The 25849-nt window shown below is 49.0% G+C and overlaps 1 protein-coding gene across 5 annotated transcripts in view; it reads right to left on the bottom strand.

Moving 5' to 3' along the window:
* Positions 1 to 359: 359 nt before the first annotated feature.
* LCOR (ligand dependent nuclear receptor corepressor) overlaps positions 360 to 25849 on the bottom strand; it is a 90939-nt gene continuing 65449 nt past the window's right edge. For 2 of the 5 annotated variants that reach the window (XM_085065034.1, XM_085065035.1), the window contains exon 7: positions 360 to 11671. In XM_085065034.1, the coding sequence (XP_084921160.1) occupies positions 6859 to 11671 (4813 nt within the window). In that variant the 3' untranslated portion in view covers positions 360 to 6858. Of the gene's footprint in view, positions 11672 to 12325; positions 13423 to 13464; positions 13904 to 16759; positions 16851 to 25849 lie in introns of those variants that run through there. The other 3 variants (XM_085065037.1, XM_085065038.1, XM_085065036.1) reach the window with 3 other exon arrangements.

Here is a 25849-nt window from a genome sequence, read left to right as displayed (position 1 = left end):
CACTCCTTGCAAAAGCAGCCATCACTGCCAGGGTCTTGCATGTGGGAAGCTGAGGGGTCAGTGCCTGCTGTGGGGATGGAATAGCTCCAGGGTAAACTGGGCACTTGTAGTTCTTTGGGGAAGGGATGAGGGGGCCTGAGCAGCAGTCCTCAGGAGGACTGAGAGGTTGCTCTGTTGGCACCACAAACACAAGTCTGCCACAGCTCAGGCACTGATGTGGGAGCACAGAAATCTCACACAGGGATTTATATCCCCCCCTCCACAGGGAAGGGGTGACACTTGGAGGGTGCCAGCCTGCTGTGCCCTACTTGTGCACTCACTCACCTTCACTCTTCCCCACTTATCACACCAAACAAACATTGATATCAAAGAAACGTTTAATAAGCTGCAATAAAATACGGACCTTTAGAAAGCTCATAGGGTGAATATTGACAGTGAGGAAGAGAAGAAAACAAGGTGGTGGGAATCCTTGAGGGGTTCAGATCTGAGTCAGGGACCTTTTACCTGGAACAAGAACACAACTTTTTCCATAGGCTAGGATGAAATAAAAGACAGGAGCACAGAGTTCACAAAATGTCAACGTTTAGAGAATTGATACATATTCAAAGTTCAAATGACCCAGCTCTTATAGCTATACATATTGATTTAAAGCAACTTAATATAATTTTATTTTCTTTTTTTTAATATATACACTTTCAAAGGTTCGTCAGGTGAGGTATGTAAACATTATCTAATGGAAATTCCTCTCCACATTTCCAACCGAGAATTCACAGCAGACAGTTCATTTTCCCAACTTGTGGCGCAGTACTTCCCACTCCCCACACCAACCGGGAATGCCGTCCCAAGCCACGGCTCTCCCAGGTGCAGTCACCGGCTCCCACTTCCCACTGCTGGTCTGTACAGTTCACATTGCTTGGGCTCAAACATACAGTACCGGACAGGAGGAATTTCAGCTCAGTGTCTAAAATTCATATAGAAACAAACAGAGAAACAAAACTTTTCCAGGGAAGCAGACACAGATGAAGGAAAAACATTTGCCATCAGGGTGGAGATAATATTTAAACATTTTGCATCTTAAAAAAAAAATTACTGTGTTGTTTCCTTTTTTTTTTTTCTTTTTTTACACACCTGTTCCAAGGGTGAAGGAAGCGTGGGACTGGCAAAGGGTTCTGCAGGGCTGGGACCCAGCAGCACCCCTCACTTCATCCTCCAAAGTCAGAGACACATCATCACAAAAGCAGACCTGACACTGCCCCACTGCCTCACAGACAGCTGGGCTGGAAGGTCAGAGCCAGCCACACTTCCAGGCAAAAAGGGGTTAAAAAAAAAAAAAAAAAAAAAAAGAACATCTAAACCCACTTCAGAAAAAATTACCAAATGACCTCAAACCTCCTAGAAGGAGAATTAAAATGGCAGAATGACAAGCAAATGAGCAAATGACCTTCTGGAGCCAGCCCTGGGACTGTAGCAGCGACAGCGGTGTGCTCCCTTGGGTCACCCGTACCCACAAAGGCAGTAATTCACTAGTGGGAATTTGCTACCAGCAACTACCTACCCTACCCCAGCAGTTTTGGGTGAGGGTTCCTTGGGGGTGACAACATCCCCCACTTCCTGCATCCCTGGAGACACTTCACCGGGCACCTCCAGATCAAGAGACACCCCCCAGTGCCATGCTGGATTGAGCCCCTGCCAGGAGCAGGGTTATTCCCACCTGGCCCTGAGCCCCAAGAGCCCCTGCCATCAAAGCGGACATTATTACTACAAATCTTATTGCTTGCAGTGCCCCCTGTCCTGGAGAATGGCCATCCTGGCCGGCCGTGGGAGCTCACGGCCTCCCTGGGGACCATGGCCATCGACCAGGTCTGACATCATCAAAATGAGATGAAGAGAATTAATGCTTCAGCTTTGATGTGACATAAAACCCAACCGAACACCACCACCACCCACCCACCCCACCCCATCCCATTCCATCCCCCCACACAATTGCCAGCCCTTTGGTTGCGGCACGCCGGGCAATACAGCCCCACCAACCAACACACCAGTCAGAACGAGAACCTGTGGAAAGCCCATGAAATAAATATTTTAAAAACCTATTTACAATATTAGATCTGTGAGCATGAAGTGAGAGAAAAAATGCTTTTTCCTGCCCCCAAAAAGTTTAAAAAGTAGGTTAGCATCCTGCTGCCTAGCACAACACTATCTTACATGGCACCTACACATAATATATATTCACATTTCATTTTAAAATTAGGTACTCTTACAAACAGACTTAAAAAACATTGGCTAGCAACACAGCCCGTGGGACCGCCTGGCCTCCAGACCCATGTCACAAATGCTGGCCAGCTGCATCCCAGCTCCTTCGGCTGCCCCAAAGCTGCCAACGTGCCCTGAATCAAAACCGCCAGCTGCCCTCTGCTGCCCTTCAGGGAGAAGGTGGAAGTGCTCGTGTGAGAGAGAGAGGGCTTGTCCGCGGGGAGGGAAGCAGGGAGGATGGGGACTGTGATTTCTGCTAAGCCTAGGGGTGAGCTTAATACAAACAAGAACTCCTGAGAACATCTTAGAACAGATGGATTCATTTCACAACCACCAAGCTAAAGGATGGGCCAAATGGATGCTACGACACACGGGGGGAACGCACGTGACGTGGGGTTATCATAGCCTTGTGGTTTGCTCAAAAAACCTGCTGCTACAAGAAAAGCTGCAGTGGCATTCCCTGGCAGGGAGGAGCCTATCCCCATCTTGCTCCTGGGCTGTCCAGGCGTACAGCCCAAGGATGCAGACCCAAGTACACCTTGGCTGGGACTCAGCCCTCTTCCCCTAGCATGACTGCTGGTGGTGGAAAGGTGAGAGCCCAACCTAGATGGAAACCCACACCTCCATGCTGCCCCAGACACTACCTTTGCCTGCAGAAGGGTGGGAATCACAGCTTTCTCAGTCACCTTCAACTGGGAATGCAGTTGTCAGACTGAAAGTATATGAGCTGAAGAGAAAAAGTGTCCATCAGCAGGTCTTAAAAACAGGGCACCAGTATATCTGATTGCATGTCTGTTTCCTGGGAGGTTACTAGGAGCTGGCAGAGCTTTCGGAAATACCAGCATTTCCAGAGGTGCCACAAGAGCAGCTGGGACACAGGCTGGGCTGCAGCTTTGCTCATTTGCATGCCAGCAAAAAGTGGTGTGGGCAGCCAGCCAGCCCACTCAGTCCAGCCCTGCATGGCTCCCCCAGCACAGGTGGGGCAGAGATACACAGAGCAGCAGGGACAATTTAATCCTGCTCATGGACCTTGATCAGCAATGCAGCAGAAAGTTTGTCGGAAGCACCAGTGCCAACTGGTCGGCTCTTCAGAGAAGGTTTGCTGCAAATCCGTCTCCCTGACATGCTAGCAGGTGACTACAGAAACCCCACTGCACAGAGCAAACACCGGCAAACAGGACCTCGCCAGGGACGAGTCAGTGAGGAATATAAATACATGCACGCCTTGGGTACATATCACACACCCTGTCAGCAGGGAAACCCATGCCAGGGCTGGCCTTGCTAAACAAGATCCTAACAGCTACAGGTAGAAGGAGCCATCCTGGGCTCAAACTGCTCTTGATACAGCACTCAACTGCCAATGTAAGTTTTGACTCTGAGCTTGGCAAATACAGCTGCTCCCAGAGGTTGATGAAGATGGACGGATCCTGAATATATGAAGTGTGAAGACCCAGAGCTGCCGATGACAAGGAGAGAGAGAAAAAGGTAACCATGCAAATGAGAGAGGGGGCTGGCAGCAGAGGGACAGTGAGGACATCTGTGGAGATGCAGAGCTAAGAGGATGATGCTCCTAGTTAATGGACCAGGTTGCATGATGAAGACTGGTTTCAATAGGATGAGAAAGTGGCCAGCAAGAAAAGCCGAAGTAACAGAAAAATCTGCTTTGTGGGATGTAGCACTTGAAATCTAGAGCTGAAGAAACAGAGCAGAGAGCTGAGGGGTGGCCCAGGGGAAGAGGAGCGCAATGAGGCTGTGAATCTGAGGATGGCACTGTGGTAGTGCCAGTGGGCAACTCTGCACTGTAGCACATGGAAACACTCCATGTCCATGTGGAATAAGGTAATAAATCATGTTGCTTATTTTCTTCCATTCATTAAGCTCATCTGCAGCTCCCTGTGCATCCCTCGCATGGTGTAAGAGCCACATTTATTGGTAACAGACTGCTCTAAAGCAGGGGCTGTGCCTCAGCAGCACAAGTCACCACTGCCTGTCAGGGACACTGCTGAGGAGCTGTGCTCTGATCCCACCACTGCCTAAACCAAGCAGCACACACCGAACTGGGACAGATGCCCAAAAGCTGCTCCACTCCATCACCAGTGTGACACCTGCCATCCCCCAGCCTCACCATGCTCGAGCCAATTGGTGCTGGTGAAGCCCCAGGGGTGCAAGAAGGCATCTGGGAGGCTGAAGCAGCAGCACCCCATCTAGAAAGACTCTTTCCGCTTGCTTTCTCTAGGGTTTTATACTAATGAGATTCCTGCTCCCAGAAGCACAGAAGATAGGGAGCAGGACAGCCTGCATTTACCATTTACCTGCAGCTAAAACAAGAGGGAATAAAGAGAGAAGGAAAGCCTCAAGGAGCACTCAGTGCATAGTGACCAGTGCAGGTGCTTCAGGAGTGATGGTGAAGGATAGGGAGAAGGGGCTTGCTGCAGGGGAATGGCGTGAGGAGCAGAGGTAAGAGGGCTGCTCACACGCACACCTGGCCCAGAGGAAAGAGGGGAAATCTGGGCCCACTGCCAGCCAGAGGCCAGACAAGGACCGTAAGTAGGGATGGAGAAGCAAGAGGGAAAGACAAGCTGTAAAAGAGGTACAAATCAGTCACTTAAATGCCATCAGTGCCCTCCTGCCTTACACCTCTCCTGAAACACTTTAAAATCTTTTCTGACGGAATGTTTGACATATTTAATGCATGCAGTAAAAATTAAAGTAATAGATAACTTCATATTAATCTGTACAGGGACTGACAGGCTAGATTTAATCACTTCCTAGCTGTTCAGAGAGTTAACTTATTCTAGCACAATTCAAAGGAAAATTTTTTTTTTTTAAATCAGCCATTTCACCTTAAGAGAAAAATGTGCCGCAGCCTCGTGTGTGTCAATGCTTGGGAAAGGGAATACCTGCAAGAGAGCCAGAGGTGCTCTGTGAAGGGCGTGCAAATCAAATGCCTGGTTTCATCCTCTGTACTAAAGGGGCACAATAAATGCTTTAAACACAATTATCCGTGTTCCACCTCCAGCCACTAGGCTTTGAGATCTGGGGTTCAATGCCAACCATTAAAAGCAATTCCCTTTGCAGCCAATCCCTTTCCAGCCTCTGCTCCCAGGGCCAGCCTCTCTTGAATTCATGGGCTGCACCAGAGCCTTGCTCTCAGCAGGGACAAGCAGCTGAGCAAGGACCAGCAAGGCGGCTGTTAAAGGTCTGGCAGCCTCAGAGCCTGCACGGTGCCCTGCCAGGCACTGCTGCTTCATGTGTGGAGAGGCTGGCACTGGGATTCCTGCAAATGGACTCTGTGCAACAATGTGAAAGTGAAGCTGTGGGGAATGCAATGGCTGAGGCAGGGGCCTTTCCCTAGCAGAGACCACAGCACTTCCCAGCTGCTGGTCATCTCTGACCAGCAGAACCAGCACAGCCACACACGCTATGCACTTCTAGCAGGTTTTTTCTGAGAGAATACAGGCACCATGACCCTGCTCTGTGACACAAGCAAGGACAAACCTCCCGCACCTTGCTAGTAGAAGGGTGAAATGCAAATTACAGTAAAAAAGAAACATAAGCCAGTCCCTTATCCCAACCCTATTTCAACTGCAAATCCTGGCTTAGGAGAGCACTAGACAAGACATGCACAAAAGCAGGGCCAGAGCTCCTTTCCTGCAGAGCACCAACATGAGGATCTCAAGCCCTTAAACCTTAAAAAGAGAAAGATTCAACCTTCAGTGAAGCGCTGCAGAAAAGCTTTGCCATCAGAGACCACAGAAATCACCACAAGGGCAGGGAAATGGGAGAAGGAAGTCTGTCCAAATGCAGAGCATGCCAAGACTGGTTCATCCCTGAAGCCAGCAAGAAAAACGACAGATACAGCCCAGCGTGCCCAGCCAGCAGCAGTGGATGTGGCAGCCTGGTACTTGGAGCCCCCACGGCATCTCCTCAGCCTGGGCAGGCCCTCCCCACCCATGGGCTGTGCAGTGGGGAGCAGGCAGCCATCAGCAGTACACACACCAGTAGCTACTTCACATTCTCATGCAGGTAACAGTCTGGGACACCAGCAGCTGCTACCAGTGAACTGACAAAGGACAGACTCGCCTTTCTCTCCCTCAGTGATGGGAAATGGTTTTGGTTTTGCTTTAAATGCCACTAAGAAGACAGACAGAAGGAGGACTCTGAAAGAAAGGGAAATGTTTGTGTGCACCCAAAGGCTGACAAAAGCTACTTCATGTGCACGAAGGTGGTTTTCTTTCTGCTACAGTACAAGTGCTTGTGCCTCAAGTATAAAACGCAAGCCTCCAAATCACACAGACGAGCTTCTTATTTTTATTTTTAAAGTGATAAATAAGGCACTGTACTTTTAACAAAAACTGCCTGGTTCCAAGTTTAAAAGAACCCAAGGAACATTCAAACTGCAGAAACTTCCTTCTGAACAGCAGAGCCAGACAGACCGACCTCTTCTCTGTCCAAGACACATCTGCTGATGCCTAAAATCACGGGCGTTATCCTTTAACTGCGGATTTTTAAAGGCTTGCTACAGCTTATAAAAGCAGCTTTAGTTAATGCATGGTAAAGGGTTACTACTATACATCAGTTTTGTACATGGCTACCGGTTCTTCGCTATTTTGGGTCCAGTCGCGAGCGTTTGCTGTGCGAACAGTCCACTTTCGCCCTCAGCTTCCTCTTGCCCTGAGACACACTGTTCTCCTGCATCTTCTTCATGGACCTTGTCAAGGTCTTCCCACTGCTGTGCTTCTTGTTAGCCATCTTCTGTGACCGTGTGGAGGACTCCCCCAGTGGCTTCTGCTTTGGGGACTTGGACAGCTCCTCATGACTGGGGGGCAGCACAGCCCGTCTGCTCGTGTTCTCCTTGCCCTTACGCATGGGGAGCCGCATCTTCTCCAGCTGCTTTTTTGGGACTTTCTTCTCTTTCAAAGACATTTTTCTGGCCAGTTTATTGCTCTTCTCCACAGCAGCCTGCTTTCGGGTGGCAGGAGCTTTCGCGTTGACCTCTGAATGCTTTATTTTACTAGCCTTCTTGGCAGGCAGCTTGTCCTTGGTGGAGGAGCTGGATCGCTCCTGCGTGCTCCCACTCTCCTTCATCATCTTCTTCTTCTTGCTGAGCTGGAGGTCGACTTTGGGCAAGGAGTCCTCTTGGGATCTGCTCTTCCCCTTCCGCCCCTTCCCCGTGCCATCCACTGATGGAGATTTAGCAGGAAAGGCAGCTGCTTTGATCTGCAAGGCCAACTTTGGAGACATCAGGGGGTTGATGCACACACTCTTCCGGCTTTGCTTACTCTCCAGGGACAGCTGGTCCCCTGGGCCATCACTCTGCTTCTCTGCCTTCACCATGCGTTGCTGGGCTCGCAGCTTGCCCCGAAGGTTGGAGTACTTGCGCAGGATCCTGGTGCTGGCCTGCGTGGGCAAGCTGAGGGCAGGCTGGATGGTTTTGTCTTCGCTCAGCTCTTTGGTGCTGGCATTGGTGGGAGACATCTGGTTGGGAGTGGTGGCTTCTTCAGCCTCTGCTTTATCAGCATTCTCACGAATTTTGGCCCAAAGTTTTTGGTTCTTCAGGCTATTCCGAGCCGGCGTAGTGGCGGCGAACTTCTTGAGATGTTTTTTCAAACGTTCAGCTTGTAGTGAGCTGGGGTAGAGATTGGAGGAGGAATATTTCTGCATAGGGACTTTCATGGGGGGGATCTCCCCTGGGAGACGGGTGTTGAGTTTCTTCACAATCACTAGAGATCTGGTTTCAGTTGTCTCCAGAAACCACTGGCATATGTCGGACAGCTTAAAGGCCTTCATAAACAGCATCTGTACAGGAGAAAGCTTCTGCGCTTCCAGTGAGCCTCTGCTTTTCCGTGTTCTTTTCTTGCTTTTCCAAATCTCTTTCAGTTTGTCGGCTTTGTTCTTTACCTTGGGGGTTGGCTGCACCTCCTTCTCCAGCTGAATCCAGCCCTTCTGGATTTTCATGTATTGAGTGTTGAACTCAGCAATGAGCTCCTGGTTCTCCTCTTCAGCACACCACTCCACAAACTTTGGTTTGCTGTCAGCCATGTCTATGTCCTCCAGTGTTGGGCAGTCATCATTGCCTGAACTGCGTTCATCCCTTAGTTTGGGGATTGCTTGCATAGACTCCTTCCGTGGTGTGCTCTTTTTTGAACTGTCTACAGATGCGGGTGCATGTCGTAAGTTATAAAACTGCAGAGCAACCTTTTTATGCTTTGCAGTTTTTGCTGGAAGATGCTTGCTTCCACCCCTGCTGCTGGGACATGGAGGCGAATCAGTCACCAGCTCGTAGTTCACTGGCTTTCCCATATCCCTGGTACAGTCGGAGCTCTCTTTGTCCTTTGTGCTGGCATTGACTGGTTTCATATCCACTTTCTCAGCATCGTTTGCAGGAACAGTGTTCTCTGGAGGCAGGAGAATGTTTTTCTTCTCAGAATCAGCCTTGATGCTGATTTCCAGCATCTCACCCAGTTGACTTTGGCTGCTGTTAGCAGAGGAGTCATCTTTAGAGGAATTTTCTCCCTCTGCAGCAGTCTCTTTCACTAAGAGGCTTTTATAGGTTTGTCTGGTAGTGACACCATTCTCCTCGCCTGGCTGCTGCTCAGCGATGCTCTCTGGAGCCTGGCCAGTGCCTGGCCCCTCACTGGTTTTCAGCAGCACATTGGAGAAGCAGTCATTTGGGAGGTGCAGGGATGCTACCTCATCCAGCTGCACTTCTCTCTTGAACCGCTTAGCGCCAGGGCTCTTGGAAAGTTTGATCTGAAGGCAAGGAAGCTGCACAGAGTTGGAAGAACCAGAGTCATCAGCACTGCTCTCAGCAGGTGACTGGGATTGTTGGCTTCGGAGACACCGGTCTGATGCCACTAGTGCCCTCCTGCCTTTCTTTCGCTTCTTGTCTAGACTGTCTTTGGAAGGGACAGAGTCTGAGCTGTTGGGGTCAGGTGGCGTTTCCCCTTCAATGGACTCTTTTTCACCTGCTGTGCTGTTATTCTGCACTGCCTCCACTTCTAAGATTTTGAGGAGGGGTGTGCTGACAAGCACAGCATCCTCTTGCTCAAGAGGGCCATCACCCACCATGACCAATGATTCAGCTTCTGGCTTAGCATCCATGTTTTTGTTCAAATCCCTGCACTGCAAGGTGGCAGAGGGCTCCAGAGGGCTCTCCTCATCCATGGTGGCAGGGGGCTCCAGAGGGCTCTCCTCATCCATGGTGGCAGGGGGCTCCAGAGGGCTCTCCCCATCTGTGGTGGCAGGGAGCTCCAGAGGGCTCTCCCCATCTGTGGTGGCAGGGAGCTCCAGAGGGCTCTCCCCATCCATGGTGGCAGGGGGATCCAGAGGGCTCTCCCCATCTATGGTGGCAGGGAGCTCCAGAGGGCTCTCCCCATCCATGGTGGCAGTGGGCTCCAGAGGACTCTCCCCATCCATGGTGGCAGTGGGCTCCAGAGGACTCTCCCCATCCATGGTGGCAGGGGGCTCCAGAGGGCTCTCCCCATCCATGGTGGCAGGGGGTTCATCAGGAGCCTGCGAGCCTGGAGAGCATGGGGAGGGCTCTGCCAGACACTGCCCACAGAGCCTGGCATCCTCTGAGCCTGGAAGCTGGGCAGGATCCCTATCACCATCACAGGACAGGGGTGCTGTGTCTATTGCGGCAGAGGGCTGTGAGGAGCACTTTGGCTCTGGGCTGGCTGGGAGGTCTGGAACAGTTTGTATGTCAGAGCCTGGACAACCTTCCTCCTCACTGTGTGCTTTTGAGACTGAAAAGGCAGCAATATCAGCAGCCTGCCTGCTGCTGCTGCCATCTCCAGAGGAGCCCAGGATACTGCCAGCCTCCCAGGTGACAGTGCCTCCTGCTGTCATCCCCCCTCCTTCAGCAGGAGCGGAGCCAGGGGGTGGTGAGCTGGCCAAGCTGTCCTCTTTCTGGGGGCTGGGTGGAGCAGAGAGGGAAAAGAACGGCATGGCCATGGTAGCTTCCTTCGACCGCAGCGCTCGGGTATCCCGGTGCTGCATGGAGCCCAGCTCAGCTCTCTCTTTCGTTTCTCGGCTGGTTGGTGCCACTTTAGCCAGGAGCCTCAGGGAAACCCTCTTCTCACCCTCCCGTCCTGTCCCTGCAGACCCCTCCACCGAAAGCACCAGGGGCGGCTTCGCGCTTACGAGGGTCTCTGCTCGCAGCGCCGGGCTGCTCGCCCTCTCCTCCGCCCGGGAGCTCTTAACCAGCGTGCGGACAGTCGGGAGCTCGCAGCACTCCCCATTGAAGTAATACCCCCGTGTGCTCTTCCTCGCCGTCCTGCGGGACGACACCAGCCGCTGGGTCTCAAAATGGCACTCAGTGATGGGCTGGCTGATGTACACCACGTCACACTGGTTGTCATAGTCGTTGATCCTCAGCCCCGATGCCTTCTTGCTCTTCCGAGAGGACCTGAGGGAGGCTGCCTTGGCGCGGGGGTGCCCACCGGGGGTCCGGTGGGCGGCTGGTGCGGTGCCAGTGGGCAGCCAGCCCTCTTTGGCCTTGTCGAGCGTGCCCTTTTCAGCTGGGTGCAGGTGGCAGCCTGCCTTGCCCTTGGTCATGGCATGCAGGTGGTTTTCTTGCTTTGGTCTCACATCTTGTTCTTTTGCGTCTAAGTCCTGGTGCAAAGATGCTTTCGAGCTGCATTGCAAAGCGTTCTCTTTGTCGGCTCTGCGAGGGGGCATCACTGCAAAGCCAGGATCCCAGGACTCCTCTGGCAGAGCCCTGAAAGAGCTCTTTTGGGACCCCAGACAGCTGTCTAAGCTGTCCTCGCTGCCATTCACATTTGCCACTTTGACTGAGATATAACCTTCCATGAGAGTCTTACCTGCTAGCTGCTCTTTATTATCCTCACACTTCCTTACACCGGCTTCTTGTTCGTGTCCAGCAGCTTGCTGCCCTTCCAGGCTCTTTGTGGCATGATGGAAATTCAAAGAGGAAGAGTTCAACGTGCTGAGGTATCCTTGGGTGGGGCTATCCTTTGGACTAGCAGAGCGAAGCCTGGTGATGGGTAGCTCACAGAAGTCCCTTCTCAAAGCAGGACTGGAGCTCTCTGCTCTGTCCAGAGACTTCAGTTCTGCTGGTTGCGTCGGGGCTTGTCCCATAACATGTAGGGGGCCGTGGGACCCTGACTGTCCTGGGTCCAATGCAGAAGGGAGCTTTGATTCACTACAAGTAGCACCCTTATCCTGATTTTCAGTGCTTCGCTGGCTACAACCAGAGCCACAAGTAGAGGCCTCCATGCTCTCGGATTCAGACAACTGCTGGCTGTCAGAGTCTGGTTGTACTTCAGTGTATATGTCGTTTAGCACACGAATGAACTGCTTCTGGTGATGTGTACACAGTCTGACCATAAATTTTTCCAGTGGAGACTTCGGCTGATTGTTAGAGTCTATTGCTATTGTCTCTGTTGCATCCTCACTAGAGAGACAAAGAGAGAAGCAATCAGTAACATGTCCCAGGAAATATTAGTTCATGCTGCAAAACCAGAATAACCCTTCTTCTCCCAGTCAGGCACCTCACTTGCCTGACCTCCAGATGAGATCAATCATCCTGTTTTCCTGGGGCTGGCAGGTGTCCCTTCAGTCCCAGTATGCACACTTACATGTGCACACTGCTGGCAGGACACAGACTGCACTTTTGTTTGTCTGCCACTGCCAGAGCACCCATAATTACACTTCTGCCTAGGACATCCCAGTGTCCTAGCTTCTGCCTAGGACATCCCAATCTAAAAAGAATCAGATTTAGTATCTGCACAGCACCTGGTATAGAAGGCCCAGTACTTCGAGGACCCACCAGGATGGCTGCACACGTCTGCATCCTCACTCTGCACTGCCAGGCTGGGTGGGAGCAGAGCAGTCAGTATCCCAGCGGGGCAGCCAGATGCCAGGAATTTTCAGCCACTCAAAGTCTACAAATTCTGCTTACACCTCAGTGGCAGAAGATGGATCTGGGGCCAAACTGAGCAGATCTAAGCCTCTTCTGTAATCAGCACAGAAATTCTGGTGAGCTCCCAGCCTGCAGGACATGCAGGCAGCAGTGCACCCCATGCAGTGTCGTGCCATTTGCACTGACCTTTGATTAGCTGCCATTTAATAAAGTGTTCCTGCAGCTGATGGGCTGTCAGCACGCAGTGGTTGTGCAGAAAGGTGGGCTTCTACAGCACAGGGTCACTGCCACTAGCTAGTGCTCAAACCCAGGCCACCATCAGTTACCTGCTTGGCAGAGGCAATTAATTAGGACTTACTGGTGGAGAGGTTAAGGGATAATTACCCAGTGTTTGCATGAACTCATCATGAATGCCATGCCAGGTGCTGTTATCGAGACCGTATCTGTTCCCAACGGCAGCACAGGCGATTCCCACCCAGTTCTGACAATGCTGAGAGGGCCCCACAGCTTGGCACCCACACTGCCTGACACAGGATCTTTACTAGTAATGTAGGGTTGCTTTGCAGCAAAGTTGCACTTTGCACCTCCTGGCCTTGTACGGGAGGAGTGAAAGTCCTTTCTCCCCCTACAGCCTTTCTCTGCCTGCCCCCCTGCCAACATCAGACACTGACCTCACTCACTCAGCTGGGTCAAGGGGGGCAACACTTATCAAAGGGTTCAGGGCCAGGGTGGGGAAAAGCAGCTTCATCTGGAGTGGGTTTTCCCTCTCCATGCTGCTAGGCACAGGGCTCAACAGGTGGATGAGGAGGAAGAACTCCAGCTTGGAGGAGCCATCAGCACAGAAATGGAGAAGGGAAAGCCAGGGGCCAGAGCCAGATGCGCTCAGTGGCACCAGGCATGGCGGAGCCAGCCCTGGGCAGCCCTCACCTGCTCCTTACCTACTGCTTGCTGGCTGCTTTCTATGAACTGACACGCACAGGCCACTCCAGCACCCTGATTCCCTGAGCTCGTAGGCAGGGAGAGACACCTGGGGCCACTTCAGGCTCAGGGCTGACCAGGTCTCCTCTTTACCCAGAAATGCCAGGCTGCAGCCAAGCCTGCCCTAAGCAGCTGCCGCCCAGCCCTTTGCTTTCCAGTCTGCCCAGGCATAACGTGTTTTACACGTAACAAGGCTTTGCCTCTCAATCCCAGCCTCTCAGTTTCCTTAAAGGCTTCTTGGGTAGGGTTTTTCTAAAACCACCTGGAAAGGCTGAGCAAGCTCAGCTTGCCGAAGGTGTCTTGGCACCTCCAGAACACACTCGCGGGGTTAGCGATAAACAACGTACCTCCAGACTGCTTTACTACACCCAGGTGAGAAAAACGCCCTCCAGCAACCGTCTCAACTGCTCCTACCTGGCGCTGCGATGGCTTTCAATTTGCAACGCCTGGGATTAGTTTAAATAAAAATACTCAGGTACAACCTGGCCCCTCTCCAGAACCCTGCATGGGAAGGGTTATGTCAGCCAGGATCTCTTACACGGCCCAGCTCCTCCCCTCGCCCTGCTGAATAACAAAAGGGGATAAAAAACCTTTCAACCCCCTGGGCTTGGAGCAGGGGGCTTTTTGAAGAGGCAGAGCTCAGCGTAATTTTTTTCCACCTTTGCAAAGAGGGCGGTGACTCCCCTTAACTACTCGCAAGCCCAGCTCTGAAGATTAGCAGCCATCTTCCCCCCAGGAAGACTAAATTTATAAAAACAGCAGCAGAGCTGGGGCCCTACCCTGCCCCCCCCTCCCCCGCCATGCTCCCTGGGCAGCTGTGGAAAGGGGTTATGGTGGCAAAACAGCCAACTCACTCCTTGCTGGGACACCTTCGGGTGCAACACTCAATGGTTGTGAAGGAAGAATCCATGGAATAAATCCATGGCAAAGTGGTTGCCCAGGTGGGTGGCAAGAAAGGAAAGGCTGGGTGATGCCTGGTGAGGAGGAGGTTGCAAGCCTCTGTAGAGAGCCCCTGGTCTGGGAGAAGGGACCAAAGTGGCCACGCATGGTCCTTTCTTGCCGTGCTGCTGCCGAACACAACCGGCTGCAGGTCACGCCTGCTTTGCATGGGTGTGTGGGACTGGAAAAGGCCCATGTCCTGCTCATATGGCAGAGGGGATCTGGGCTCCCTGATCCTGAAGGTTTCAGTGGCATTTCTGCCTTGCCTTTCACCTAGTTTCTTCCTCGGAAGTGTGACTAAGGCCTTTGTGCTCATTGTCACCTTATTTGCCCCACTGTACTCCAAGGAGACAATCAGAGATACACAGAGCTTGTCAAGCTGTAAATTTAAAAAACAGAGATAAATATTTTTCCTGCTTGATAAAAGAAATAAATCCATTCAGTTTTGATGCCCTTTCTACTTAGAAGACCCATCTCACACTCAGTGACACAGTTTACCTGGCACATTGAGTTCAGGGTCCCCTGGTGTCATGCCACTTTAGCTCAAAGATAGGCTGCAACTTCTCACCTTGAGCTCGTCTGCTCATGAGCTTATCCCTGTTTGGGTACTGCAGGCAGCATCGCCTTTTTCTGGGTGTCTAAGGATAACTTTGGGGCAGAGCTCTCCCCATCACCTGAGTGTGCTGGGCTCTGAGTGTGGCTGGGTCCCAGCTCTGTCCTTCCTCTCCCTGTGTCCCCAAGGGTGCTGAGCTGCAGCCTGTACCTCTCCATCTCCAGATCTCCCAGACACAGTTCTGTGCTCCCTAGGACCTGCTAATCTGTGTGCATTGGTACGTATCCAGCATTTCCCACCATTCCTGTCTGTTCTGGCTATAACTATTAAATAAAACATGCCCATGGGCATTCTCCTGTGAGGCAGCTGATGGATGCAGGATTGCCCACATCCTCCCTACTTAAGGCAGTTTTGGAGAAGAACTTGTTTCTTGTTCACATGTAACAGTTGAGTTACATCTAGTGCTCCACGTTTTCAGGCAGAGATGCTTATGGACAGTACAAATAGTTGCAGAGAAACTATTTTTTTATGTGGCTTATCAGAATAGAGGAGAGGTGAGCTGACTGCAGAGCTGAAGTGTCTTCCCAGGGAAAGGTGCCAAGTGCAAACAAGTTCCTCAGCCTGGCAAAAGCACAGTGGGAGCTGAAGACTGACTAGTAAACACAGAGGATGGGAATTGGGAACATGGTTTTAAACAGGAGGAAAAATTATTCTCAGGAGGCAGCCTGTCCTGCCTCTGAAGAGGCAGGCAGGCAGAGTCCTGCGTTTTGGGAGACAGAGGCCAGCCCCACAGAAGCTGCTGAGCTGGACAGACCAGTGAGGGAACACAGGGCTGCCCATCCTACCTACAGCCTTCTCCTTGGTGCCTCTACTCATCCTTTCCCATAGACATTGGCCCAGGGCTCTCTTAGGTTTGGGTGTGCATGAGGAATAAGCCATCTCTCTCAAAGGCTAGAAAAGTCAATAGCCTAAAGGAGATTCATGACCAGTGAGAGGTGACTGTCTAGGGACCCTCTATGCCTCTAGCCAACTTGTAAGTGCAGTCACAAACCTGTATGGGGTCCCCAGAAGGATTCACTGCTATGGGAGAGACAGCCCACCTGCCAGTGACCTTTCCTGCAGAGCCTGGAGATGGCAGGTCTGCCCTTTCTGCCTGCCAGTCTCGAATGCTGCCTGCACAAGGCTGTGGCTGCTGGAGCTCCTCTGCTCCTGTGCCCCAACACCCTCCTTCCAGCCCCACTGCACGTCACCCTCAGCCAGTGTAAGACAACCCCAGTGGCCCAAGTGAATCTAATCACCAGAGCCCCTCACTACCTCCCAGTCCTTCTAGATTTCCTAGGGCAGCCCTGCTCTCTTCCCCTTCCCTGCCTGCCACAGAAGGTGTCAGAGGCATCAGGGGGCAGGAGCTGTCAGAGGCACAAGCGGAGCTGTTGCTATGCAACCCCGGCGGTGCAGCAATTAATGCTGGGGAAAACGTGCCGCGCTCTGAAGCTATTTGCATAGCTGCGTGCTGCAATACATTTGTTTGCATTGTGCCTCTACTGTTTAGTGGAGTTTGAAGTCAACCCTCCCCCAGCTTTGCTGGAGGGGACCTGGGGCTTCCAACAAAGGCCACGCAGTTGGGGATGAAGGGGCTGGCGGAAGGCAGAGGTTTGTCGGTCCATAACACATATAGACTGTGCAGACAGAGGGTTTACAGTATGGGGAGGGAAGGCCAAGTTATCTGTGTTTCCCCCTACAGAGCCTGAGGAGCTTTTCCCAGCTCCTGCAGTGCCCCCAACCCACTGGTGGGGTTGTCATATCTCCTCCTTCCAGTTGCACCAGGGTGACACTGTGCTTGCTCTGCTTGCAAATGCCATAAAAAAAGAGTTTTAAGGGCACCCCAGCCTGCCTCTAGCTCAAGAGTGTGTTTTTGAGGGTGGAGCAAGAAGGGAAGAAAGAAAGAGGGGAAGAAAGAAATCAGCTCGTTCATACCAACCTACCTGGGTAGCCGGTCTCCGAAAACCTGTCAATTGCCAACTGCAATCTTCTGGTTTGCCCACCCCAAGTTTCTCACTATTGAACATGAAGCCTGTACCCTTTTTGGGTTTCTTTTTTTAGCCCTTGAACATCGGTTTGATTGATTATAAGTTTACAGGTATGTTTTGTACCTCAGAGGCACAAGAAGCAGCAGCAGAACAAAAGTTCAAGGCTAAGTGTTTCTGTTCCTTTCAGACCACTCTAAGCACCAGGATTATAGTTCTGTAAAAGAAACAAAACATAGCTATAAACTTATAAAATCCAATTCAGTGTTTTTAGAGGGACAACCTTTCCCCTCCCTCTCCTGCTGCCACACAGCTGACTCTACATCAGGTGGCAGAGAGCTACCTTGCACCACCCAAAACCAGAGGTACCACTTGAGTACCCCACCAAGCTGAAGGGTGTCTTGGAAACATGACTAAAAGCAGAGATTTGAGAAACGTGGATGACTAAGAAGAAAGACTAACTGGTGAGCTGTGCCCTCCATCAGCTGAACCGACCATGCCCACTGTGGAGCCCAAGGTCTGAGGCAGCGTGTCTCACTGCCCTCGGGTGGCACCTCCAGCCCTGCTGGTTTCAACCACTTAGTTTATTTTCCAGGGCAAGTGCAAATGCCATTTTGAGGGGTTGCAAAGGAAGAGCAGCCTCTTAAAAGGAGCTTGCTCACTTCTGGCAGTCAGGCGAGCTGACCCAGCCCCAGGGGCGCAGTGAATCCTGTGTGCTAAGTGGCTGTGCTGTGGGTTCCCAAGGACTGGCTTGCTTTGCCTGTGCTGGAGGGCTGCATGCAGAGTTCTCACGCAGCAGAAGGGGGAAACGGCTTCCCTACCAGTCCCAGTTCAGCTTTCTGGACTGGCTGTGCAAAAGCAAACACGCTGCGAAAGGCATGGGACCATCTGACCATGCTCAAACCCATCTCCACTCAGAGCTGCAGCACAGACCTCATGCCTTCAGAGGTGCAGGACACGCTTCCTTCTGCTGGCAGAACGGATGCAGCAATCCCTTGCAGGGGATGGGCAAATCAGCCCTGGGCACAAAGAGTGTAAGCCACTGAAGCAAGATTTTCTGGAGCTCATCTCTCAAAGCCCCAGTTAAAGGCTGACACTGGATGCACCAGTTTAAATGCCTGTATTTCAATCCTCAGAAATATGCCTGGCACCTAACACTCCCCACACAGATGAATGAGTCCCTTCACACCTCTGTGGGTGCTACAGTAATTCTCTCTCACTGCACTGAAAAAAAATAGAAAAGTAGCATGCAAAGAGCTGAGGCTCCACATAACAGCTAGGAAGGAGAAAAAGCACTTTCCTTCTCTAAATTAAAAGCTGAAGTTGTGCACAGCACAGCCAAAATAACTATGGAAATACTGCTGCCAGGTTCTCAAGGCCCTTGAATTTACTCTGTCCTTGGTGACGCACATGGGGATGGACTGAGCTTGTATTTCAACTGAAAAGCCAGGAGAAATAAGTTGTAGATGGGTTTTGTTTGGCTGGGGTTTTTTGTCAGCTGCATGTATTCATCAAGGTATCCAGGTTGTACAATCAGCCAACTGACTGGACAAATAACAGACATCCATTACAGATTCAGACTTTTAACCCTTCAGAGTAGTGTCTTTTATTTGTTTACTTATTTTTTAAGTAGTTAAATATTAAAAATCACTTCTCCCCACCTGTAACCAAATAAAAATCAAACAAACCAAAGCTGGTTTTACAGTAGCAGCCTCAAATAAGTTTTGCTTTTTTATATTCCTGTCATAACTTCCTTGACTCCCACCTTCCCCAAAACCCAACAGTATTCTACAGCAGTTTATCATCACTGTGATACTTCTAATACCATATTTAATGACTAATTAAAAATCTTACCACTGAGCTGTTGCTTTAAAACCAAGGGAAATTTATCATGTTGGAAATACTATTCTACATACCAACTTTCAAACCCTTTCCAGAACTGTCCTTGCTAATTTTTCTAATTATCAAGATCATTTGGGATCTCCTCTTTAAGGAAAAAAAATAAATTACCATGACTATTTCTTTCTGAGGCAGTACCCAGAATCTTCCCTGAGCTAGGTGTTCCAAAAGGATAGATAGCACCAGAAGACCAGAATAGATAGAAAAACAGACAGCACCAGAAGACAGATAACAAAAGCATGTGGGGCAAAAAAAAGAGTTCTTACAATGACTTTCACAGCTTTGCACGTTTTAAAAAAAGCAGCACCCAGTTAAGAGAAGGGAAAATGAACCACAGGGACTGTGGAGCAGGGAGGGATGCCCTGAGTATCTTTAACAGTCCCTTGCATGAGTTGGGAAGGCATACTGGCTCTAGACCCAAGGCAAGGGAGGTATATGGCGTCCCCCCTGGTGAGTCCATCGCTGACAGTTCCTGCCTGTCCTGCAGCCCACTGGGGACAAAGCTCTCTCTCCATAACCTTCAGACATGCACACACAGGTCAGCTGGAGTCACTGCAACTGCAGAGGTTCAACAACAGGCAAACCCCCACGGAAGGTGCACTCATCTGCAGTAAATGAAGCCTTGCGAGAAGGGTAGACTGTGCTGTGAGAAATCTCACCTTCCCCTCTTAAGCTGAACCTACACTGGAAGGTGGAAGAAAACCCAAATGCATTGGACGCCCTCCCCAAATACTTTGATGGTCCCAGCTCCAACAGACACATTGCCATGCACAGCCACTGCCTACTTCCAGAAGTGCTCAAGGATTTCAAAGTCTGCAATTAACCAGGTTGGGGGTTTTTTCCAACCTAGATATAAAAAACCAAATGCAGCAGCTAGGCAGAGCACTCACTAAAGATAACCCCACTCAGCACAGCCTGGTCGCCAAAGCTTGGGAGGGGCCAGTGGAGACATCTGGAGAGCAGAGGGTATCCTGGGTGTAATTAACAGACGTTGGGGGATATGACCCCATTTCAGATAACCTGGAGATTTAGATAATTTGGCCTCAGATAATCAAGGCCACGTTGTTAATAGAAACAGTATCACAACTCCTAACAGCGGCACTCCCCACGTGTCGACACCACCCCTCCTTGCATGGAAATGCCTGGTGAAATATGAATTAGCGGTTTGATGCATGTCCATACTCAGTCAGCAGTCGGGCTGAGCAGCAAACCCTGTTTCTGATGCACCACTTTGGCTGGCTGCTTGGGAAATAGGTTAAGGCAGAGAAGTGGATTGCAGCCCTGGATGCCTGGGGACGAGGCTGTCTCAGAGCTGATGGGCTAGGTAAGCTCTATTTTGAAAGTGGGTTAATTTAGCTGCCATTCAGCTACCATTAAATGATGTAGGTTAATTTTATAGTCAGATAACTATTAAGAAACCAAAACATAAGGCAGGAAATGTCTCTGTGCATACCAGTGAGGAGAGATTTCCTCTGCACTAATGCACACCCCTCCCCTTCAGCTCAAACCTCTCATCCTTCCATTTCTGCACATCCCTCACATCATCCTTTTTTTTTTTAACCCTTGTCATTACACACTATTGTCCTTCCTCCCTCTCTTAAGATAGTCTATTCTTCCTCTCAAAAATTCACCTTGATATCCTGGCCCACAATTATTTTTCTCCTTTGTTCATATTGTCACACATCTCAATGCTAGAGGAAGACTAACAAATCCAAACAACATCTGACCCTGGCAAATGTCCACTAAGAAAGGTTCCATCTTCCCCCACACATCCAATATTTGTGCAACTACATGGTAAATTGATGTAGGGAACTACACCTTGCTTAGTATGTAACATGCCATCACTACTAATACACCCAGTTTAGGAGTATTTACCATATTTAAAGCCTCCTCAGTTTTGGCATTTTACCCTTTATAAATGGATGCTGCAGTTGAAATGTACTTTGTGCGATTTTCCTTTCTGCAGCACCATGATAGGCATTGTTTGTTTCTTTATACTGGTGACAAAACCCATCAATTGCTGGTTTGTCATAGAAGGAAAAATAAAATGAAAAAAATTATCAACAACAGCTTATGCCTGCAAAGGAACAGATCCTTTGGAAGAAGCAGAAGTGACTCATCATTCCTCATGTGCAGCGAGGAAGGAGCGAGCATCACAGCCCTGCAGATCCCCCCGAGATGCCTTCACAGATTGCCTCCCTCTGACTTCTGTGCTTTCCTGGTCCCATCAGCAGGAAAATGAGTCCCTAACCTTCACAGAGGAAACTAAAGCAATGATGACCCATTAGCACATGCTGCCCATCAAGCACTCACAGATCTCCTCTACCGCAGATGTTTTTTATCATATTAGCAGTAAGTGCACCAGGCAAACCCTGAGAGCTCACAGAAATGAACTCACGCTTAACCACACAGTTGTAACGAGACAACAGTGCTAACGGGATGTTGGCATTTGCACTGTGCTTTTTATGACCAGAGAAATACAGAACAGGACCATACCCAGAAACTGCAGCTAAGCCACCTCTGAAAAATCCTCCTCGCAGCGACTCACATTTTCAGAAGGGAAAAACCAGAGCCCAAACCATGCACTTCCTGGGAATTCTGACCCACAGAAGGCTGAGTGCCAAATCCCCTGTTGTCCTGCTGAGAGGCCTTGCTACTCTTATAAATTTTGCAATGAAAGTCCTTTTTTTACTCATGAGGTATAAAAGAATGGATGAAAATGCAAGCCTCATCAATCTGCTCTTTGCCAATCTTAAGCCACTACCAATGTCACTTTCATTTTAAGCTTTATAACTATTATTCTATTACAATATCACATTATATTATGTAACTATTATTCCTAATTTAATATTATAATTAAATGAGAGCAAAGCATATTTCTGTTAAATCCAGAGTTATGTTATTTTTCCTTTATAAATTAGCGATCCAGTCTACACTCAAACAAAAGTAAAGGCACTGCCATGAGGACAGATGTGGGCAAGGTGGCTAAAATTAAAGAGTAGATGAGCAGTCACCCTTACCGTACACACTTGTGTCTATTAGAGAAAAGCCAACAAAGGGCCTGAAACAGAAGAAAACACCTACTTGTTTTTGTGCAATGAGCAGCAAAGCTCACTGAGTTACAGCTAGACAGACCTCTAGTGAGCAGTGAGGTCAGGCTGCTGCCACCATGGTCCAACCAGAACGTAGTTATTAACGTCCACACCTCAGGTACCAAGTAAACTTGTTTAGCTTTCACACCTTGAGCTGATGTTTGATGGATAGAAATAAGAAAGAAATTTGTATTTCTGTACAAACATAATATATTTGCTATGACAGCTTCTTATGCAAAACCAGAATCCTACTAGGTCTTTATTAACAGTCTCCTTTCAAAGTCAAACAGTTTGTTTTAAATCCCTGATAACACCTCATACACAGCTACTTGCTTTAAAGGCCTGAAAGGAATCTGAAGAAGAAACCATGTGTGACCACAGTGCACGTGAAAACACGAAAAATCTATACCACCACCTTCACCTGAAAGAGGAACATGGTAGAAATTACTGGATCCTCCAAGCAACCACCTCAGGCATAGATCATAGCAAGGGTCCCAGCACAAATATTGGCTGTGGGTATGAAAAATCCCTTCACACATGCAGGGAAGCTGTTCAGCTTCTCCTGGTGTCAGATTTTCCCTGCAGTCCCAGAGTAACTCAACAATTAGTGTCAGGGCCTTCGTCTAAAGCTCAGGGAGAAGAAAAGCACAGTCAAAGGCTCGGCTTTAAGAAAGAGAACCATAAAAGCTCCTTTCAAAGTTAGGAATGTCATTCCAAAACGAGATAAGCAAGCCCTACACTTTATGAGCTGGGCAGGAGCGATCTGGGACATGTGACAATGGGATCTTGGTGCATGTCAGCAAAAAATAAATAAATTCCAAACCTTAGCACATGTAACCTATTAAGCACTGTAATTTTTACAGGCAGTTTGCTGGTAATCCTGTACATACAAACCCCTCCTCCTGTCAGCACACGGCTGGCTGATCTGAACCTGGAGCAGGAGCCCAGCAATGATAAGCAAGCAAGCTGTGACCAAGCCAGCCCTGGAAACCACACCCATGGAGACAAGGCAGGGGCCACACATCGATGGATCCACTGCAGGCTCAGGTACAGGCATCAGCCCCATCCCTCACGGTGTTAGTGTGACAGCTGGATAGGTTATGGTCCTGGACTCCTGTCAGCTCCTTAGGGGGGATGCAGCTGTATTTTCATACAGGCAACTTTTTTATGTTCAGGCAGCAGTTCTTATATTTCTATGCTCTGAAGTATACCTTAAGCACTTCTAATTTTAGCTAAGCTTTTAAACAATTCCTGGAAATCTGAATTGTAGCCATGTTATATGAAAATCTGCCTTTTAGTTAAATGTGTAGGGAACAGACCTCCTGCAGAGCTGTGAGACACCTGCAGAGGAGGAGGCAGCAAGAAAAGATTTACAGAAATTTTACTTCAAATGCAATCTGTAATTTTGATACATTCAAAGTGACCTGTAAAACCAAGAGGGAATTGCTTTGTATTCTCTCTTCATGACACCAAAAAAGAGCCTTTAAAGATTGTGTTGTCTGAGGTTTTCAAGTAGGTGGGCAAGAAGAAACTTAATTAATTTGTAATTCATAGGTGTGAAGTCATTCGGGTTTCTTCTGATTTTCCTGCTAGGCAACTGAGAACACCTTGGATTTCAAGTTACAGTCTGCATCAAGTGTACCAGATCAGGGGACACAGCACTCTCACAAACTGTGATCTTTCCAGCATTGTAACATCTATTAAAGTGTCTCAAGAATAACTACATTAAAAATATCAACTTTCTCTTTAATCTCTTTTCCATCTTCATTGTATCAAAGTCCATAATCCTAGATTTACCCTAACACTTCAAACTCAGGGTTTTTTAATTGGTTGTGGTCTGTATCTCTGTTCCTCTGTAAATGAATCACATTCCTAAACAGGTCCAAGCACCTGCTACTCGCCTCCAGTTAAAACCTCCATTCACCCAGTGCCCTTGTTTGGGCATCTCCCAGAGCAGAGTTTGCAGATTAAGAAAATAGCGATTTGCTGAAGTATCTTCCTGAATCAGAATTTAAATCCTTCCCCTCCCCCAGACCCACTTTTGTTATGCCTCTAGGAAATTAGAGAGCTCAGCATGCTCAGGCAGGAAAGCCACTGGTGATCCGTCTTACTGCAGATGCCACAGGAAGCTCTGCACTGCTGCTGTTTGACTCTGAGGAGCCACAACACAAGGGCTTGGCTTTGATTACAGAAGAAGATGAAACTGTGATGCTCAGGAATTCCCTTAATTAAACCAGATTAACTCACAAAACTGAAGTTTATTTCCAACTTTCAGATCCTTCACGCTGAGCTCAGCAAGTTGCCTCCTTACAGGTTTAGTTTAAACCCCAACGCTTGCAGGTGCAACTTGAAGCTTCCTGCTCTTCCCCTCCCAGCAGCTCTCACTTCCACAGAGCAGCAAAGAGCACAGCCTCTCATTTCACATCTGAGGGAGTTATCTGCATTGCAGCAAGTGACCCAGGTGTATGTGGGGGTACAGTCCATTGCTACTCCACAAAGGATCTGTTACTTCAGAAGGTGACCAGATACGCTCCTGCAGCTTCCCAAGAGGCAGCTGCCTCTTCCAGTAACAGACTGAGCAGCTCAAAACCCACCCTGAGTCCAAACAAGCCAAAGGAAATTAGCAGGTGACTTTTAAAGCTGCCTAACAGGGGTAATTGTGTTTCTTTTCTACTTTTAAAAGAGACAACAGCATGGATGCTTCTTTCTGGGTCTGGGTGCAACATCTTGTGCAATCTTGTCATGATACAAGAAAAAGCTTAAAAAGAAGAAATCAAGACTATGTTCCTTTAAGTTTGAATAATTTCATCTAAACAGTGCAAGACCATCAGCAAGTCCTTCAGGAAAAGCAGAAAAACTTGGTATTTGTGATAATCGCAGGACTAAAAGTGTCGATTAAAAAATGTTCTGGGACAAGCCTGCACAGTGTAATGCATCCTAAAGAATGGCAGATGGGAATATGGTTCACCACTTTCAAAGGCTGTTTTCATAGATGTGACAGATGTATTCAGACATAGAGAAAAAAGATATGATAAATGATAGTTTACTGCATAAGGCTTTCAAGCTATTTACACATAAAGACTCACTATTCCTGAATAAGTGTAAGATGTAGTCTCTAGTTAAACAAAGTTTTTTATGTAAGAGATATTTGCCTGGTAAAGCTAAACCAATGACAACACCCAATTATCATTTTGCTTTTTGTTTTTAATACCAGTATTAGTATACAAGGAATACTATAGTTAGTTTGTAATGTAACGGTTATTTAAGGATCTTTAAAGAAAGGCACTGAAAAATGCAAACCCTAAATTACGTACTTTTCAATAGCACACACTAAGAAAGGCAATTTCTCAGGAGAAAAGAAACCTGGGGTAGATATTGTGCAGCATTATGAATTTTCCTAAAGCCAGAAAATCCCTATGCATCACTCTCAAAATCATCCTAGAACTGAACACAAAGGTTAGTAGAAATGCCTAAACTCATGTGGGCTCCATTATACACCACTTACTGTAACCTACTTTTTAGTATTCAGCATTTCAGTATCAATAATGCATAACGTCAAAAGTAGTTCAATCCAAAGTACAGTCACGAGAAAGTAGACATGGATGTCAGAGAAGGGCCGGTGTGGTGTCACCGCTGCATTTGCCTTGTGCCCCTGTGCAGGGGGACAGCAAGATGGACTTGCTGGAGCTTTCCCTGTGCTAATGGGGAGCCGGGGACCTGCCCCCTCTGTGGAGGAAGAGCAGAGAAAATAATGCTGCAGAGAAAATAACAGCAACAGTAGGGCCTCAGCAAGCAGCTAAGCAACGTGCCTGTGCCTGGTGATGTATGCTCCAGTACACAGCCCCGCTGCCCAAATGGGTGCTCTGCCCGCTGCCATCCCACAGCCCAAAACCAACCCACACAGGGCTTCGGTCACACTTTCACTACCACCATGCCTACCCTGGCTCCTTACTAAGTGCCCAGTGAACATCACCACACCACCCTTTATTTTCCCTCCTGAGAGACTTTTTGTTCTTCACTGGATAAATTATTTACCATTGAAGAAATTAAGGCGGCCAGTAGGGAAGCGCAAATTAGAGTACGGGAGTTCATGAGACTGGGCTGCTATGAGACAGCGTTTCAGCTTTCACATGTATTCCCTACCCAGCTGCTAAAGCAGCTTTATCGTCAATCCTATTTAGGACAAGAACCCAACAGAGTACGGAGATTCCAAAGCTCAGTCCTT

The sequence above is a fragment of the Lichenostomus cassidix genome, chromosome 6 (assembly GCF_008360975.1).
Source record: "Lichenostomus cassidix isolate B80296 chromosome 6, HeHo_3.0, whole genome shotgun sequence".
NCBI classification, from domain to species: domain Eukaryota; kingdom Metazoa; phylum Chordata; class Aves; order Passeriformes; family Meliphagidae; genus Lichenostomus; species Lichenostomus cassidix.
This window is presented reverse-complemented; position numbering and strand designations above follow the sequence as displayed.